Here is an 18600-nt window from a genome sequence, read left to right as displayed (position 1 = left end):
CAGAGACAGTTGCACTGCTTTGAGCTGTAACATACTTAGTCAAAGGAAACAGGAAAGTGCAGAACAGTGAATGACATGCATGCATGAGGGGCGAATGCTTTTCAAATAGTTTGCATGCATGGACTTGGAAGCTTCAGTCCAACTACGATCTACCAGCAAGAAGTAACACATCGACTCTGTACAGTTACAATATTGTAGGCAAGAGGTGTCAATAACACTACACAGTCACACTTGAGCTAACTTTAAACTGTTAAATCTGACAATTTTACAGAAAATGCCTCACTCTGTTTATGTTTATATTTCCTTGTTCAACAACAGTTCCAAGTATATATATTCTATATTCATCACAACTATAGAGGTTAAAACCAGAGTGTTTGAGGAATCAGTCAGATTGGTGGTTGCAAAAATCAATTGAGGTCGTGCTCAGGCCATGCCATTGCAATGAAATGTTGCAGAAACTGAAAAAATACCTCAAAAGAACAGTAACAAGCACCTACCTAAGCAGTAATAAAGGATTCTGTTTACTTTAAACAGTACCTACATCTCATAAGTTGCTGGGTAACATCTTTAAGTAGAATGTCTTGAAATAACAGTTTTTAACACCTAGTTCCTACAGCAAAGATGTGTTCAGTTCAAGTTGGATCAGTGAAATGACTTAAATAGCATTCATTCATTTCCTAGGAAAAATGACAAATGTATATATTTTTAGGAGCTCACAGCAGGTCATATGTGCCTTAGATGACATATACATGTTCCCTGGAGATTACACTAATACCAACTATACCCTTCATACCAACAATACACCTCTAAGGCACAGTTTTTCTTTGAATCGCTTCCATCAAACCCAGTACTGGTTGTTGTTAAGAGTCGGAGTAGGGGGCCCAGATCTCAGAGAGGTCTTGAATCCTGCAGTGACGGCTGCACCGCCACAACTTACATTATCTCTTTCACTACTGTTCCCACCTCTAGTATTACCATCACCACCTGCTCCGTCACCATCAAATGGCCCCCAGAAGGTCATTCCAGGGGCCAGACTTCTCCTTCTAGGACTTATGGGTACCCTGGGTGAGGTCGGGCAGCTTCTGGGGCCCAGTGGGGTGACCACCACAGAGGGCATAGCCACGCTCCGCTCCGCCCTGCTCATGTAAGGGCTGCCCTCAGTGGGTAACGTAACTGCAGCGAGCTGCTGGAGGAGTCGCAGCCGGGCCTGTTTCTCCTTGCGGCGGCGGAACACCAAAATCAAAATGACAAGGATTATGATGAGGAGCAAACAGGCCAGCAGAGGCAGGATAATGAGGAGAGGGTCGGAGGCGGGGCGAGGGAGGACCTCAACGTGTACTGGGTGGGTGTCAGGAGGCATCATGGGACTGTGTTTGTCTGGGACAGAAGGAGTGTGAGGTTGTGGGGCATGACTGTGACCCCCTCCAGCTCCATCCACACCGCTCCCTGATCTTCCTCCATGACTCCCACTGCGCGAGTGGTTCCCCCAGCGGCCATGAGGCCTCAACTTGTGCTGCGTCCTGTTGTGGTTCCTTTGTGACAAAATGTGGGGCGGCAAACTCACCCCAACCCTGCTGTGCGTCGTGGATCCCCCTCGTCCACCTCCTCTTCCTCCTCCGATAGTGGTCCTATTATTCGCCGGCAAACGGGTTGTCGTGTGTTCCCGACTTACACCGTCTGCTTTATTTGAACCACTTTGGCTGTGATGCATCTGGTGGTGGGGAAAGATGGTGAAGTGAAGCTCACCCTTCGCTGGTTGGACATTTCCAGCCTTCAGCAGGAAGATGAAGGAGTCATTGAGAGGCGTGGCGGGGGTGTGGCCTCGAGCTGTTGTGAGTGCCGATTTGTTATTATGCAGCTGGTTGTCACCGTCGCTCAAAGTCTCCTTGATGGCGACTCGGCCTTGCACCACATCTCTGAACGTAAACGACTTCAGGACCTCTGATGCTTGGTTAGGGTCATAGGTCATCTGCACACAGACACAGCAGAAGAGATTAGACTCTTATTGACACCAGTCACCGAGGTTTCTTTTATGTTTCTATGTTATTGTCAGCTGCGTGTTTGACATACAGAATATGTTGAGAGCAACACAACACCAGCTGAAAATCTTGTTTTTGCTGACCTCCAGTGGTCAACTTTTCACCTTGAAGCAGTGACCAAGACCTGTACTTAAGGGTGTGTCAGTAAACCATGACGTCACACTGCTGGAGCACACTCCTGACACATACTATTAGTGACGGGTGCTGTCAGAGGTGAACAGACTTGAAACTTTCAACAACACAGAGTAGTGAACACTGCTTTTCAGCCTGGTATTGTGTTTCTCTTTAATGAGTGTGGATTTAAAACAAGTGAGTCACAGTTATTTACAAGCTTACTCATTTTGCTAACATATCCTGTTCAAGGAAAATAAGCTTCAGGTGTCTGTGTGTTACACTGGAAATAATGAAGGACAAATAGCTAGGGTACACAAGAAGACCCTAAGACCCCAAACTCAAAGCTCAGGCAAGGTTTAGCTTGTTTGAACATATTCACGATAAATTACGGCAGACCTTTTTTAAGCTTTTCACATCATGTCAAACACTTGCTTGAGGTACTTAATACACCACAGTGTGTATCATATCAGCTTTATTGCATTAGTTTTTTTGTCAATGGTACATTGTCGCCATGTGACTGGAAAAGGCAGCTGACTCCTCTCAGATTTTTCCCGCAAGCACTTAAATGCAATTATAAACATGTCTATGCTCTCAACAGTGTTACCATGGGATGATGATGTTAGTTCGTTTGACAAAAAATGTAGGTGACTACATGTTTACTGTTGAAATGAATGTAAAACAATTTCTGCCTGAAAAGGAGGAAAACAACTTTTGCAGTAATATAATATTAGCAATTTGATTGAGCTATTATGCAAAAAACACCAGTATGGCGTGGTACGCTTACAATGAGCAGCTTTACCTTGACTAATTTTCCGTGTTTCGGTGGAGACAGAACCTCAAAGACCGGGTTGGCCCGGCTGATTCTTGCCAGCTCAGAAGCATCGATCATGGCTTTCCCCAGTTTCACAGCGATACCACTGGGCACTCTTACTTGCTCCCTCAGGTAAATCAGGGGCCGCACAGTTACCTTCACCGTCTGTGCTGTTACATTTCCATAGTCAACACCAGGGGACGAGGCTGACACTGACACTTGGAAGCTATCTTCTGATTCGCTGAGCTCAGTCATGTGGTAGACAACACGGCCAAACTGCAGGTCCTCGTGGCAGAAGGTCGTCACTTCCTGGTCGTTAATAGCAATGCGTCCATGACGAGGGTGTGCGGTGACTGCGTATGTGATGTTGGCGGGGCTGCGACCATTGGTTTGAGCTGCAAGCTGGTTGGTTGTCAGGACCACAGCAGTCCTGCCTTGAACCAATGACAGGCCAGTGTTGTTCACCATGGAGACAGAGGGCTTTATCACCTCCAAAGTGAACAGTCTGTAGAGTGGACGATGATGACCGTCGGTTACATTGAAGTAGAAAACACCTGTTATGGGCTCACCCTGACGGAGGGAACACAGGAAGGAATATAAAAGAAACAGAGAAGAAATTGAATGAAAAAGGACCAAAAATTGAACAATATACATACATGATCATACAACAATGATGTAGGTTTGAAGAAAATATAGAAAGTCTCGTTCAGCAGACTGGCTCTTCACCTGCTGTATAAAGTGCAGCCGGCCGTGGTTGACGTCATACTGGGTGAAGGAGGTCACTGGCTCCGGTCTTTCCCCCAGCGTCAGGTAGCCGTTGTTGGGCTTACTGATCACAAGGTAGTGCAGCTCCTCTGGAGGGGTGTCATGATCCTCAACCTGGACATGTGGATTGACAGGGTTTTATTTTATAAGACTCTAAAAGGACTGCTGTAAACATTCATACTCAAATATTGCTGCTGGTTTTTTCGAGATCAAGTTAAAATAGTCATCAAGCAAACTATCTGTATTATGCATAACTGTAAAATTGTAACTCTGCGAGATAATCCAATGGATCACTGGAAAAGAACAAAAATTTTTGCTTCTATAATTAAGATAAATTAAATCTTGTATGATATTGGCACTTTGGGTAAAAGGGTAATTCTGTTTCCAGTGCAGAGAAAAAAAAAATTTTTTGATCCATAATTGTGCAGCCGTATCCACAGCTACACCTGCTCTATTAACACTGGCCCACCTGCAGACTGTCTGGTCCAAGTACGACTCTCTCTCCGACCACGACCTTCATACTCGGCGCTCTGCTCCTGATGAGTGGCGGCTGGTCGTTGACAGGTGTAACTGTGATATTGAACTTCTCTGTGACCGCCAGACTGTCCTTGACATGGTGAGGAGAAGTCACGTCTGATGATGAGAGGGAGGATGATGATGATGCTGAATAGAGAGGGGAAAAGGACGAGGAGGAGGAATCAGAGGGAAAAGCAGACATGGAAGATGAGGAGGAGGAGGTGGAGGAGGAGGAGGAGACATCCAAAGGGGCCACCCAGGCCCGGAAAGTGAAGCTGTCGCTTGTTGTCTCTGAGTCATCGTGGATGTATGTGATGCCAAACTTGTTTAGGGTGAACTGGGAGAAATCAGGTTGGTTCCTGACAAAAGACGGATATAAAAAAATATTGTTATTCACAATAAGAGAAGAGAAGAATGACAAGAGAAGGATGAGTGAGGCGCATGCATGAGTTGAATATACAGGAACTGTCATATCTCACCCATAAAAGGATCATTCTGCATATTCTTAACCTGAGGCTTTATTTAACGTTTTTTTCAATAATGACAAATATGTGGGTTCAGAATTTCTCCATTCATTTGCCCAATGCTGTTAACAGTGTTTCAAATGTGTTTGCTGTGCTGAAATATCTGTGCCTTTGATGAGCTATGACTCGTTTAGATCTTCTTGTTCAGTTCATTTATTGAGAAATCCAGAACTGAGGCAAGCACCTGGTGAGGTTGCGTCCTCGTATAGACAGAGCTCCGTGGTGTGGCAGGGAAATCACATGGTACAGGATGTGGTGATCTTTCCTGTGGGGCTCTGGGATTTTCCCGAGTAGATTGGAAGCGTCAAGTTTAGACCTGTCAATCATCACCCTGCCTCCCTCAGACACCACAGCACCTGAATGACAGACACAAACACTTCAGTTGGTCCTCTTGAACTGATGTTCTTCCTGGAACAAGTGTTTATCCATCTCAGAGTATACAACTTGGCTTTGTCGTCCCAGAGTTCATCCTGCTGTAGCCTGAGCTACTCATAAATGCAAGTTGTGATGACACACAGTCATGATGTACCTGCGTTGTTCAGTAGTCTGGTCTTGTATTGGGGGTTGTTGTGATGTTCGTTGGCCTGGTAGGAGATTAGGATGGTGAAGGTGTGCGGAGGAAGGAAAGCAGGAGGGGAGGACACGGTGAAAGAGAAAGAGTCTGCAGCCGACCATCCCACGGACTCTGGCTTCTTCTGATCATACAAGATAACCCCATCATTCACCTGAGAGACAGAGACGAAGAAATGAGGAGGGAGTTTTCTTTTACTACAAAGGCATACGACAGCACACACACAAACACACACATCCCTACCATGCTTTGTGTGAATGTGGAAATGTCTTCTGTGGAGTTGTCAGGCAGACGGTGGACCAGGCGACCGAGTTTTGGGGGAGCGGTCACTGCAAACACCACAGACTGGTTCCTTCTGATGTCGCTGACGTCATTGGTGACAGCGTGAAGCTCCTGCGCAGATATTGCTGTCACAGACCCTTTAAAAGTCACAAAGATACAATGAGAGAGCACAAGATCAACAACAGAGCGGAGGCAGTGAATAATCCTGGTACAATGCAAGACATCACCATGCTTCCAGAAAAGGGCAGATGGTCTTAGCGGATGTGAAATTAATGAATAAATAGGCAGGTGAGCGACTTTTTGGTGACTTTCATCTCTATCATACTTTTACATTTTTTTATGTTGTACAAAATTATTTGCTATACTAGTGAGGTCATACAAGGGCATTTTATGTTTATGTCTTCATCACTATGAGTAATATTGTTGAAGATATTTTAAATGTTCCATGCTTGGCTATCTATCAGAATAACTTCTCTTATGCTGATAAGTGTGTATGTTTACATTATGACATTACATTACATTATGAACCACTTAACCCATGAATAAAGTGGAGAGTGGCATTATCAGCCTGGCACGGACTGGGCACAAGGTCATGTAATCTGTTTGTAGAGTTAGAAACATAATACAGCAAGCTGATGCTTAGACAAGTGATGCCACCCAGTGCCACTGTTTTATTACTGCAGTACATTTGGATAGCTATCCTATTCAGATTTTATTTGACTTATAATCATAGGAGGAATGAGGGTAAAAAGTATCGCGCACTGTCATTAGAATATTTTATTTTATTTTATTTCTTTTTTTTAAATATATTTGATAATAAATTTTATTTGGCTAAGAATCTCTCCCACCATCAGTCTCTGCACTTTAGTTGACTTTGCACAAGTCTAGAATGCTGAACCATTTTTTTTTATTGTAAAACCTACCTGGGTAGACCTCCATTGGACGATTTCTCTGCAGGGTGAGGACCAGAGAGTGAGCAGTTGTGCTGAAGATCTGGCGAGGGGCGAAGTTCACACCATCGTTCACCTGGAAGTGAAAGCCACCTGATGAGGCACCTACACAAGAGCAGAGTGGACAGAAAACAGCGGAATTATTCCTTCATTTACTCCGTCTAACTTGTCTGTTGGTAAGAAAGTCTGGAAAAAGATACTTCAAACAGCAAAATATGCTCACCACTGTGCACGAACACCAGCTGTCCAGTTTGTATGTGACTTTGGGTGAAGTTCAGAATATGTCTGGAGGGGGCGCTCTTTAGGGCCAGGTGGCCATTGCTGGGTGGTGTGACGATGAACTCCAGGCCCTCAGGCACTGTGTCCGAGTCCTCTGCACTGAGGTCATTTATGGTGATTTCTGTCACTGAACCCACCCACACCTGAAGAACAAGACGAAACATGAAGGCTGTTAACTTTAGCTGTTAAAAGAATAGTTTGAATTTAACTCATTCCCTTTGTTGATGAGAGTTTGTTGAGAAGATTGATACCAGTATCAAGTCTGTACGCTAAAAATTAAGTTTGATCCAGAAGGCAATTAGATTAGCTTAGCATAGCATAAAGACTGGAAACTGGGGAAATAGTTAACTTGGCTCGATTGAAAGGTAAAGACATCTGCCTACCAGCACCTCTAAATTTTACAAATCAACATGTTATATAGCATTTGTTTAATCTGTACACGCAAATGCAAATGTAGAAACAACAAGTGGTTTTACTTGGCATCTTTATGCTAAGATAAGATAAACAATTGGTGACTCTATACAGCAGACTTATATTAAAGCTCCCCACCTTCAGACCCTTGTTGGCTGTGACAACAGGAATTTCATCATCAACAGGTGTGACACTGATGTGAACGGTGCAGGGCAGACTGTGCTTCCTGATTTCCGTCTGATTGGCCACAATGGTAAAGTTGTCTCTCTGTGTGTCGCTGCCGTCATGGATGTAGGAGATGTACTCACGTTCCACCTGGAAACCCAATCAAGGGAGATAAGCTTCATGTAGGGATTGACCACACCTAAACACTCTTTCCAGCATAAATCGTCCTAATTACGCATTACATTTCAAAGTTAAAAACACGTCTGTCAGTTGAACCTCAGTATGAGTGAAAGCAGTGATGGGCATCCCTGGGATCCGGCTGTGCTCCAAGTGGCCATGTCGCGGTGGAACAATGACCTGGTACAGGAAGTTCATCCCTGAGAAGTGATGATTGGCTACCTTGATGATGTCAGAGGTCAGCGGCAGTGATGACCCCTCATCAAGGGTCAAGTCAGACACCTACAGAATCGACCACAAGATGATACGTAGGTACTGATTGATTGGTTTGTTGATGGGTCACTTACAGTAGATGTTAGCTAACTGATCAACTGATTACTCCTTTGTTTGGGAAAATGAACTCCTCGCTCTTTTCATGCAGTTCTTTGAACTAGTTATCTAGATATACATTCTGTACCTGTAGAGGAAGCAGGATAGGGATGATATCAATCTCCAGCCTGAAAGGTCCAACCTTTGTGACCCCGTTGGTTGCCTCCAACAGGACGGAGTCGTTGGTGCTTCCTGCAGCCTGCTGATGGTAGATGATCATTTCGTGGATGAGGTCCTCCTGGGTGAAGGAGTTTGTCGGCTGCTCTCTACTGGCCTGCATGGAGGAACACAGCAGACATACCCAAATGCTGTTTGTGTGCAAATTCTTTGACACTTTAAAGTTTTAGCGTGCAACATTTGGGGGGGGCGTACCTGCCAACTCTTTTTTTCTTGCCTTCTAGAGTTGCGATAAAGTGACTGAATGTGAAAGGGGACAATTTTAATGATGAAACCATGATTATCATCAACATTCCCCTTGAGCTCAACTACGCTGCTTTTATTAAAGCTTCTGGAAAAGTGGTTTTAAATGTTTGTTACTCCTCATTAACATTACATGTTAATGACTAAATAAGCAACAAATAGAGTTAACGTTTGGAAAGAAAACCTCCTAAGTTACTATTTTTCAAGAGTTAAACAGTCAAAAACTTATTCAGCTTTAAACATAACAAAGGCTGGATTAAAGCTGGCTGTACTTGATATAGGTGCTGCTGTTCTTCATTGTTGTCCTGGTGCTTGTCTTTGGGGGGAACCCTCTGAAGGAAGCCCAGGGCGGGAGGAGATTGGACAGTAAAAACTATCTCTGAAGGCTTGCTGTCCTCATGAACCACCTGTTCAAACAAAACAGCACATAGTAGAAAATAATATGGAAATATGTCAGAGAATATACAAAAAACCTTGATATACTGCTAAGTCCTACATGTGAGTAACATATCTTGCAACAAAAGTAACAAATACAGCCTGGAAAGAGAACACTAGTTAAATAATACATGCATCACTTACTATGTTATAGTAATGGGCTTACCTCCAAGTGCTCCCTGGTTATGGAGACATTCTGTCCCTCGGCCACCACCACTGGATGGTTATTAATAACTGTTGGTGGTCTCTGGTGACTTTCCAGGTAGATTTTTACTGGCACTCCGATGTCCAGATGTACCTCCCTCCTCCCCCTGTCTAGCTGCCTCTCTGCGCTCTTCTCTCTTGCTCTTGCTGTCACATTGAACCAATCTGACAGCTCGTGGCTGCCGTCGTGGTGATACACCAGGCGCCCTGCCATCAAATCTCGCTGGGTGAATATTAAAATTGCGTCTGCTTCTGTTACAGACTCACGATCTCCATCATTAAAGCAGAGCACACCATGTTGAGGTGGAAAGAAGACCTCAAAGGTCACTTCCTGTGGGTCTCGGAGGTCTAGGTTGCTAAAGATGCTGAGGTTAGCAGAGGTCAAGGTTGTGATTCCGCCTCGCTGTACCGTGAGGCCTGTGTTGTTCTCAGCCCGAAGGTAAGGATCCTGAGCCATCACCTGCACCAGCCAGAAATGAATTACTCACAGCAGGAGTCATCAAACATGTTACCAACATCACTTTCTTTCACACTAAAAATGTGAAAATGTGTCACATCAATTGTTCATCAACGTTCAGGATATCCTTTAAAAATGAGTCCCTTGGCTAACACTGGCACTTTTACAGCACAAGTTGATCAATAGCATTCAGACAATTCAATAGTATCAAACTGTAAAACACTTCAAGTGTGAAGACAATATAATCACCTCCAGCAGTGTTGAAACATAATGTTTTCCATCTGATACGAACAGCACAAAACGGCCAAAACTCACTCCTCTGTGAACAAACAACACCTTTCTCTGAGAGGAGGGAAGAAAAGAGGGAGAAGATGAGAAGAGTAAAAAGAATCTTCAGGTAAAAAAAAAAAAAACATTTAAAAAATAAAGACCAGTTTTGTTCTCACTCTTATTACTCTAGATTTGTAACAATTTGTGTACACATATTTCCCTTTACAGCACATCTGATGATTAAAACAGCAAATCCATACACTTTACCACCTGCATGACTCCCAATCTTCACAGATACTATGAACGAACCTGCTCGAGATCCCGCTGTGTGAACTCATAAAGTTTGTGACTGGTGTCACTGGCCAGCACCAGCTCTCCCATGGGAATCCCCCTCCGGGTGTACACCAACCAATTGTCCTCAAAGTCTGAGTCATCATCCCGGAAACAAAGGTCACTCAATGTCACCAACCTCTGCCCATCACGGGCCACATGGAAAACTTTATCGACAACCCTGACAGGTCTCTGATCATTGACAAGCTGCACAGAGATATTAAAGGTGTGCTCGGCTGTGCTTCTGTCCTCCTTCTTGCCGGTCTGTTTGTGCGGTTTGTAAACCATGATTTGAAAAGTGAAGGAATCCTGCTTGGTCTCGCTGTCATCATGAACATACATGATCCTTTCCTCAATGATATCTTGATTTGTGAATGTCAAAATGTTGTCATTAATAGAAGTTGAGTTGGAGAGGTTGATCCTCCTTATCTGTCCATGCCTGGGACTCACCGTAACGCTATAGTGGACCTCACGGTTACTTGCTGTGTGAGTGAACAAGATACCTTTGTTGACGACTTTACTTCCTCCTTCCAAGACTGAAAGACCTTTGTTTGTAACGGTGATGGTAGACGACTCGGCTTTGATGTTGATTCTGAAGTCGTAAGCTGCTGAGGCAGCATGTGTTGAAAACACCTGAAAGCTGAACGTGTCTCTTGTGTCATCATGCAGCTTGTTGAGCAGCTCATACTTCACCAAGTTATCTGTGATATTCTTTTGGCTGAAGGTTGAGTTCCTTAGTAGAGCTATGTTGTTGAGGAATAGCCTCCCTTTCTTTGGTGCTGTTAGGAGCCTGAAGTAGAGGTCGCTCTCATTGAGTTTAACACCCTTTGAAATCACATGGAGGTCCTCGGGAGTGACAACAGAAGTCTGAACACCGTTGACCTCCATCTTGCTTCGAGTCACCTTGAAGTGGATCCAGCGTACCATGATGAGGAAAACGACCTCCTCAGTAGCCAGGGAACCGATGCTGATTTTACATTTGAATTGATCAGTGATGTTATTCTGAGTCTGAAGGCCATGGTAAGTACTAACATATCTGATTCGTTCTTTTTCTAAAAGCTTCTGAGTGAAGGAAGTTGTCAGTTTCCATTCGCCGCTTGAGTGCAACCGCTGGATCTCACCATATTGTGGCATTTCTGTAATGTTGTAGTGGATATCCACTGCTTGATCGGCCATATTAACTTGTACTGCAAGGTGAATAGTTGTGATGACAGCAGCCCCGCCTTGGTTTACCCCCAGTCCAGTGTTATTCACCAGCTTGTGTTCAAGTGGCACTGCCATAATCCTCAAAACTACTGTGTTGCTCAACTGTGGAAAAGAGAGGGAACAAGGAAACACCAAAGGTGAGTATAGGAAATGATACGAGATGAAGGCAGAGGAAACAAGGAAGGAAAGGAGGCAAAACGAAATTAAGAGAATGAAGAAATGAGATAAAGACCATTTCACTTTAATATGTTAGCATGCATGTGCCAATTACTTACCTTTTGCCCATCGCTGACCCTGAGTGCCAGCCTGGAGGTGGGGACCCCAGTGTGGACAAAGCTGATCTTACCCTCCTCCAGGTCATTCAGGGAGAACGAATTAATGGCCCTGGAAGATAGATGCAATACTGTTAACCTTAATGTTCTGTTCTGTTTTCTTTGTCAGACGCTACAAAAGGAGACTGGCTGTCACAGAATGGTACAGTGGTCACACTAGTCAGTTTGCTGGCCATTTTTTGCTTCCATTTTGTTCTTGTTTAAGGGATAGACTTACACTCTGCACACTTAAGATCTAGAGTTGTATTATTTTAATGAAAAACAACATCAGCTTCAACAAGTCTTTGAAACCTGTCAAAACTATTTTCAGCCATATTTCTTTTTCTAATATATATGATTTCCACTTCTCCAACAGACCTCTGTGATTGGTTTTAAGAAAATTTGCAAGGCACTGTAAAGCCTCACAAGCCCAAGCACAAACCTGCCAGGGTAATCCTGATGCTCAAGGTGTCCAGCCTCAGTGTTGCGGTTTCCCAGGGAGCTGAACAGCAGTTCTGCAGGACTGCTGTCGGGGTCTGACACCCTCAGCACATCTGTTGTCAGCTGAGGACATTGTGGTTGTATTCATTTTCATTTTAGACTTACCACAAATATACATATCATGTGGGTATTCTGTTATACCTACCTGTCGTTTGGACTTCTCCACCAGGGTGAAAAGGTTTCCCTCCGGCAGGCTGAGCACTGGTGCATCATTAACAGGACTGATACTGATATCAAACCGGTGCAGGCGACTGCCCTTCAAAAACACAGGCAGCCCCCTCTTATTGCTGGAGAAGACTGAAAACATGAAGAAGTCCTGCTGGACCTCTGACCCACTGTGAACATACATCACCCGGCCCTGCCACAGGTCCAGCATACTGAAAGTGCGGTCAAACTCATCTGCTCCTATTGTAATAGTCCTCTGCTGGTCCTCACCCAGCCTCCCACCAGGGTCTGGACTGAGGTCCAGCCGGAGTTGGCCATGGACAGGCTGCCCCTCAATGCGGAACATCACCTGGGATGGATGAATACCCAATTTCCGAAAATCCAGATTCACCTGAACAAATTGCACAAAGTGACTTATACATTAATGCATGTGAAAACTACGTAACTCCAGCTTATCTGTACTGACATTTATCTATAAGAAACATGTCAAATAACTAGAAATGAAAACTAGAAGGACAGCAACCAGTCCTACCCTTAAGTGCTTGGGTTCCAGTGGTGCCCGGCCTCCTTCTGCTACTTCTAATCTTCTCAGCAACAAAAAGTTTGCCTTCCTCTTATTATTAGTATATGGTTGTGTGGTTGTAACATCAAACTCAGGACGATCTGTTGGACTGGTGGTGGTCACTGCATCTGGATCTTGCCCTGTCTTGCAGCCCACAGTGATGTCCTTGGTGACGGCAGCATGTGGTAGGCCCATTCTTTGAGTGTTCACCCTAATTTCTCGGAGGCAGCCTTTAAAGGAGCCTCCTCCCCCAGGCAGTTGGCCCCCAGAGACAACAGACATCAGCCCACCTCTCCTTGCCTCTCCGCGGGCTTCTTCATCCAGCCCTCCTAGGAAGAGAGGCCCTTTAAGCTGGATGATCTGGAACTCCAGATTCAAGTTGGCCTTGACCAACTCTTCACCCACCTTCAGCTGAACACTGTTGGGCAGCAGGTGTAGCTGGATAGGGTACCAGGTTTGGTTATTGTGGACATATGTTAGAGAACGCAACTCAGTCTTACTCCCCTCTCCATTTTCTAGTGTTGCCACCAGGTGACCATCTCTGATCTCTATGGCAACAAACCCTCCCTGACTACCAGAACTATACAGGATCATGCCATCTTCTTGTTTTGCAGAGGGGTGAAATTCGCATTCAAACAACCCCTCCTGTGGCACATCCCACGGTGGGAGAGAGATAAAGGCTTTAGAGCTGAAAAAACTGACAGAATCTTCTTCTGTTGCAGAAAACTGTGGACTACAGCCAAGAGATACCTCGTGGACGCTCTTGTACCCAGAATAGGGCCTTAGGCTGGACAGCAGGTTATGTTCATTGAACACAACTTCATCTATGCAGCCTCTAAACCCGGCGGAGATGTTGAGAAGGTGTGGATGGTTCAGTCCAGCTGTCCCGCCGACAAAAAGCCCATCTTCGACACTGAGCTCCAGATCTGGTCCTGGCATATGGAGGCTGGTATGAGAATTCCGGTCCACAGTCATGGTGATGTTATGGTGGTCATGGGTGAGCTCCATGGAGTGCCATCCCAGGTCGCTGAGATGGATGCCCTTTTCTGAGCGTAGTGAACGCTCACCTGAGCCCAGGTCCAGACGTACCTGAGGGATGTAAGAGCAGTGAGGAAAGGAGACATAAAAGGTGATAAACAAGATGCATGAAATTCTAATAACTGTTTTTAAGGCAAAACACAAACTTTATTTAGTAAGGCAATGAAAACTTATTAAAGCAGACATATCAAATATGTGATGAGATCTTGAATGTGCACAATTGAAAACTGAAGAATCATGGGAGTAGTAAACTGTAGATCAAAGGATTCATCTACAAACACAAATGCAACCAAACTCTTTCATGTGCAGCTCCCTTGACATGTACTTGGAGGTTTCATTAAATTATTGTGGTCTTCTCTTCTAACCTGGGTCATGAAGGAACTTGTTCTAAAATGAAGCCAGTGCCAGGGGGCTATTTTTTTTCTCTCTGCGAGCAATCTGACACCAGCCTGAGTGTGTTCAATCTTCTCTCTGGATCTCCTCTGGATAGTAAATGTCATATGAGCTAAAAAGGCCCAAGGGACAAATATTTTCACTTGTTTCAAAGATTTCTGGACAAGTTTTAGTTTGACTTATTTGTTTTCATGTTACAAATATCCAAATGGTTTTTCTCAGGACAAAAAGCAAACGACAAACTTCTGTCTCATTTTCAAACTGAACAATTAACACATTTGTCTTGCTTGTTGTTGGCCATCCATGAATAGATTCCTGTCTGGTGCTTTTGACATGTGTGCTACTACCTTAATATGTGCTTCAGCCTACCTGCAGGCGCCCAGAGATCAGCTCCAGCAGCAAGAAGTCTCTACCCCCAACTGCCAAAAACAGCAGCCCCGCCTGACTGGAGGTTCGAAATCGTACATGGAGCAGTGTCTGAATGGACGTCTCCACTGTCCGCAGGTGGATGTAGCCATCACCGTAGAAAGACACTACAATGTAAATGGAAAGTTTTTACTATCTCACAATGTAACTGTAGAGGGTTGATAGCTTTACTGATGAATACCAATGGCAAATCAGTTCTAATTATATTGTAATCCTGCAGCAAAAGATAACATAGTTAAGCTTATAATGTTACACTGATAAGACTTGGTGCTACTGCAACTCTACAGAAATATCTGAGGTTATAGTTTGTGTTGCTGCTGTTTATATTGGATTGTAGGGTGTTTATATTCTACTGTTTTGACTTGTAGCCAATTGAAAGTCATATTAGCTTGGTTTAATTCCCCTCTTTCTTACAATTTATTGTGAGGGTAAGTCACAAAATGGCAAACTAGAGATTTTTTATTAAATTACATTCTCAGTTATATCTGTATACAAAAATATTGACAAACACAATGAACATTTGGTTACCAAAGGCCTTTTCCCAGCAAAGGCTATTTCCATTAATGTGTGTTGTCTGACTTGTCAATGTGGTGTCTACTCGGCACTTTACACCTGCTATCTGAATTCAATTAATGACAACTAATGCATTCTGGAATGGGTCATCCTGAAATGTTCGGATGCTAATTAGACTTCAGTGTTGACCCAAATGACGCAGATTGGAAATTGAGCTGTACAAACACCCTGCGCTTAATAAAGTCATTAGTTACTGCAAGCTTAGGGGGCCCTGTTCTGCACTCCACATGCCGCTAACTTGAAGTGGGGACTCATGGTCCATATATAAATAAAAAGGTGCAAATGACAAGTATTTTTCATAACCAATGAAACATCATGACAGATTTACTATTAGCAACTGTCCAGCATGCTAACATTCTCACAATTACAATGCTGAAGTTTATCAGGTATAGTGTGTTTTATTATTTAACATTAATTTAGTGTGTAAGCATACCAACATTTGTTAATTAGCACTGCTGAGGCTGATGGAATTGTCATTAGTTTTGCAGGTACTGGGTCATAAACCAAATTATTGGACAAATCAATATTTTGACCTGTGGATAGCACCAGATCAGAGATCACCAAAGTTATTACAATTGATCTAATCCTGAAGGAAACATAAATCTGATGGTGTCTGAAGAAAATGGTCTCAAGAATCATTAGGATACATTATCTCAGATAAGTAGGAATAATTCTGCAACATTACTCTGAACTTGTGGACTTAAGGTTTAGCATTACATACAATAATTATTCCAGATTCATTTATAGCACTTTAACTTCTTGCTGTGTTGGTGTTAATAAAAGAAGACTATTCAAAGAGAAATTGTTGCCTGCTTGTTACCTACAGACCAGAAGGTCTGTAGGTTACAATTGTATCTATATGTATGTACAATCTATTTGTATTTAGTAGTGAGGCCAGCATACCCACCACTCATATCTATGAATAAAAAAACCAATACAGCAGTTGTGATTGTAATCAGTTTGACCTACACAGCGACAATATTGGAGAACCACTCTTTTAAAATGACATTGTCAATTGTCAAATGTCAATTTGTGGAAACGGTGACACAGAGCAAATAGAGGTCAGGATGTGTGAGTGTATGTGTGTGTGTGCGGTTGTGGACGGCTGACACTCTAACAGCTCGAAAGCTCTCTAAACAGTACAGCTGTATGGAGTGGCAGTATGACTGAACACAACAAAGAAATTAAAGGAGTATTTAAATAATTGAAATTAAAACCCAGATCCAAAGAACACAGAAACTGTTTTATACAACAGACTCTTTCTATCTTCGCTTATTTCAATAAAAATAACTAATTGGTATTGGGGGGAAAAAAAGATATTTCATGGGTAAATTACTCACAGAAGCTGCTTTGTGGAGTTCACAAATTCCACAGTGTAATTACATGACAACCAATAATTTATGTACCCACATCACACAGAAACATAAGCTAGGCTTTAACCTGTCGGAAAATCATAACCATCTAACACTGAACACAGTGCTCAGTCTCTAAACATTGTTTTCATTTCAGGTGGTGAAAGCATCTGCCAAGTTGGCCAACATTCCTAATTAATTTGTACAATTTTTCAGGAAATTAGGGACAGTTTTAGGTCACTCACTGTAGATAAAGCTATTTTGGGTAAGCTTTTTTTGGTTAGGATGAGGCATCTTGGTTAATTGTAAATATCACAATTGTGTTAAACACCACTGTTGTTATAAATGAGTAGAAAAATAGATGAAAAGCATCTTTTACATCTGTTCTTCTGCATTCCATATTTTCATCCTTTAATTTCATGCCTGCATTGGTCTCATCTGCCACAATGGCTTATTATTTTATTGCCTTTAAATCCCTTTGCAAATCTGGCTGCAAAATGCACTGCCTGCAAAAACTGAAGTTTATCATCAAAGCTATTATGATGTGTTATAAGACTGGTCCCAGTGAGAAGTACGCAGTCAGCAGGCTGGCCCAGCATGCTGCTCTGCATAAAGCCTATAAACCCACTGTCAGTGTAACCCATGTATGTCTGTCCATCTCTAATCTGCCTCTATGATACCAGCGAACATTGGATTATTAGTAATCTTCCTACAGTCACAGACACATCTCGAACATGAATGCAGTTCTTTAATGCTCTGTCATGAACAGGGAGAAGGATAGAGACATGTGCAGGGAGGTATAAATGTTATTCCTGCACGTGCAGCGACTTTGTTTGATGATATTTAAATGGGAATTATTTAGATCACCTCTCTGAGGCAGCTTTTCAATAGCAAGTGAAGTATTAACTGAACTGAAAAATTAATGCTGCTTTTGCTGTGTGTAATTAAATGTAGGAAGAACAAAGAGCAGCTTGTCAATGATGATACTGTTTAGTTGTGCATGTTTTAGGCAAGATACATCACTGAGGGAAAGCTCATAAATCTCATAAAACAAATTTTGAACTGTCTAGCCGGGCATTTGGTGAGCAGTGAGACATCAGATCAGATACCCACGTTCCACTACAAAGCATCTGTAACTGCAACCAACAAGCAAAATGTAATCCAGTGTCCAGCAGCATACTGCCATATGGCTACAAGCAATATTAGACTGGATTAAACATTAAGCTGCAAACTGTCAGCAACACGTTTGAACTTAATCAAAGGTTGTACTCACATCACTGCATTTGCAACATTACATTATTATCTCCTGTGCTGATTCATAAAAGGTGATGGGATTCACTGCAGGATAACATCCACAGCATGTGTGTGCGAATGTTAAAAGATAGCTGTAACACTTTTAATAAGAATATGTATATAAGAAAGGAAACAGTTCTCTTCCAGTGCAGAAATTTCAGCTATCATGCTGTGGCATACTTGTTCTCAGTTTGAACTTCTGCATGGGAGGAAAAGCTCTCCTCTGCAGTGCCTTACCTCCATAAACTTGTCCTGTGGAAATCAGCAGGAGCAGAAACAGATCAGCCACAAAACTCCCCATTCTCAGTTTGGCCCTTAAGATCTAACTTGAATTCAGTTAAGAGCAACATCTGGCTGCTTGGTGGTGCCATCCATGGTCTTCAATGTCCATCACTGGTCCTGCATGTCATTTCCACCACTAACAACTTCCCTAACACTTTCCAGCCTCTGCTCGCTAGGCTGCCTTTGGTTTACAGCCTTTAAAAAAATGTACCTGTGAGCAGCGCACAGTGAGGTGGAGCTCCACCCTCTGACCCGCCCCCTGGATGCTGTATTGCTCAATACCAAAGATGGAGCACCAGGGGGCGCTGTCATAGCGCATATAGAGGCGAGGCGGGGAGAAAAGTGTGCAGGGGCTTGCGCTTTACGCAATAGATTATGTATTTCTGCTCATGGGGAAACAGAGACTGGA

At 43.3% G+C, this 18600-nt stretch overlaps 1 protein-coding gene across 1 annotated transcript; it reads right to left on the bottom strand.

Annotated features, from left to right (window-relative positions):
- Positions 1–765: 765 nt before the first annotated feature.
- On the bottom strand, positions 766–18326 carry LOC139348513 (chondroitin sulfate proteoglycan 4-like). Its single transcript, XM_070988699.1, has 23 exons — positions 18147–18326; positions 14635–14798; positions 12805–13923; positions 12253–12663; positions 12049–12170; positions 11571–11679; positions 10069–11397; positions 9739–9831; positions 8995–9492; positions 8666–8800; positions 8062–8247; positions 7704–7886; positions 7401–7577; positions 6796–6994; positions 6546–6677; positions 5584–5759; positions 5299–5494; positions 4954–5125; positions 4446–4604; positions 4199–4331; positions 3691–3843; positions 2953–3534; positions 766–1969 (listed from the first exon to the last, which is right to left on the bottom strand). The coding sequence occupies exons 1-23, from the start codon at positions 18208–18210 to the stop codon at positions 839–841; spliced, it is 7623 nt and encodes a 2540-aa protein (XP_070844800.1). The 5' UTR covers positions 18211–18326; the 3' UTR covers positions 766–838.
- Positions 18327–18600: the final 274 nt, after the last annotated feature.

Source organism: Chaetodon trifascialis, chromosome 20 (assembly GCF_039877785.1).
Source record: "Chaetodon trifascialis isolate fChaTrf1 chromosome 20, fChaTrf1.hap1, whole genome shotgun sequence".
NCBI classification, from domain to species: Eukaryota; Metazoa; Chordata; class Actinopteri; order Chaetodontiformes; family Chaetodontidae; genus Chaetodon; species Chaetodon trifascialis.
Note: the sequence above shows the minus strand (reverse complement) of the source record. Positions and strands in the feature narration are given on the sequence as shown.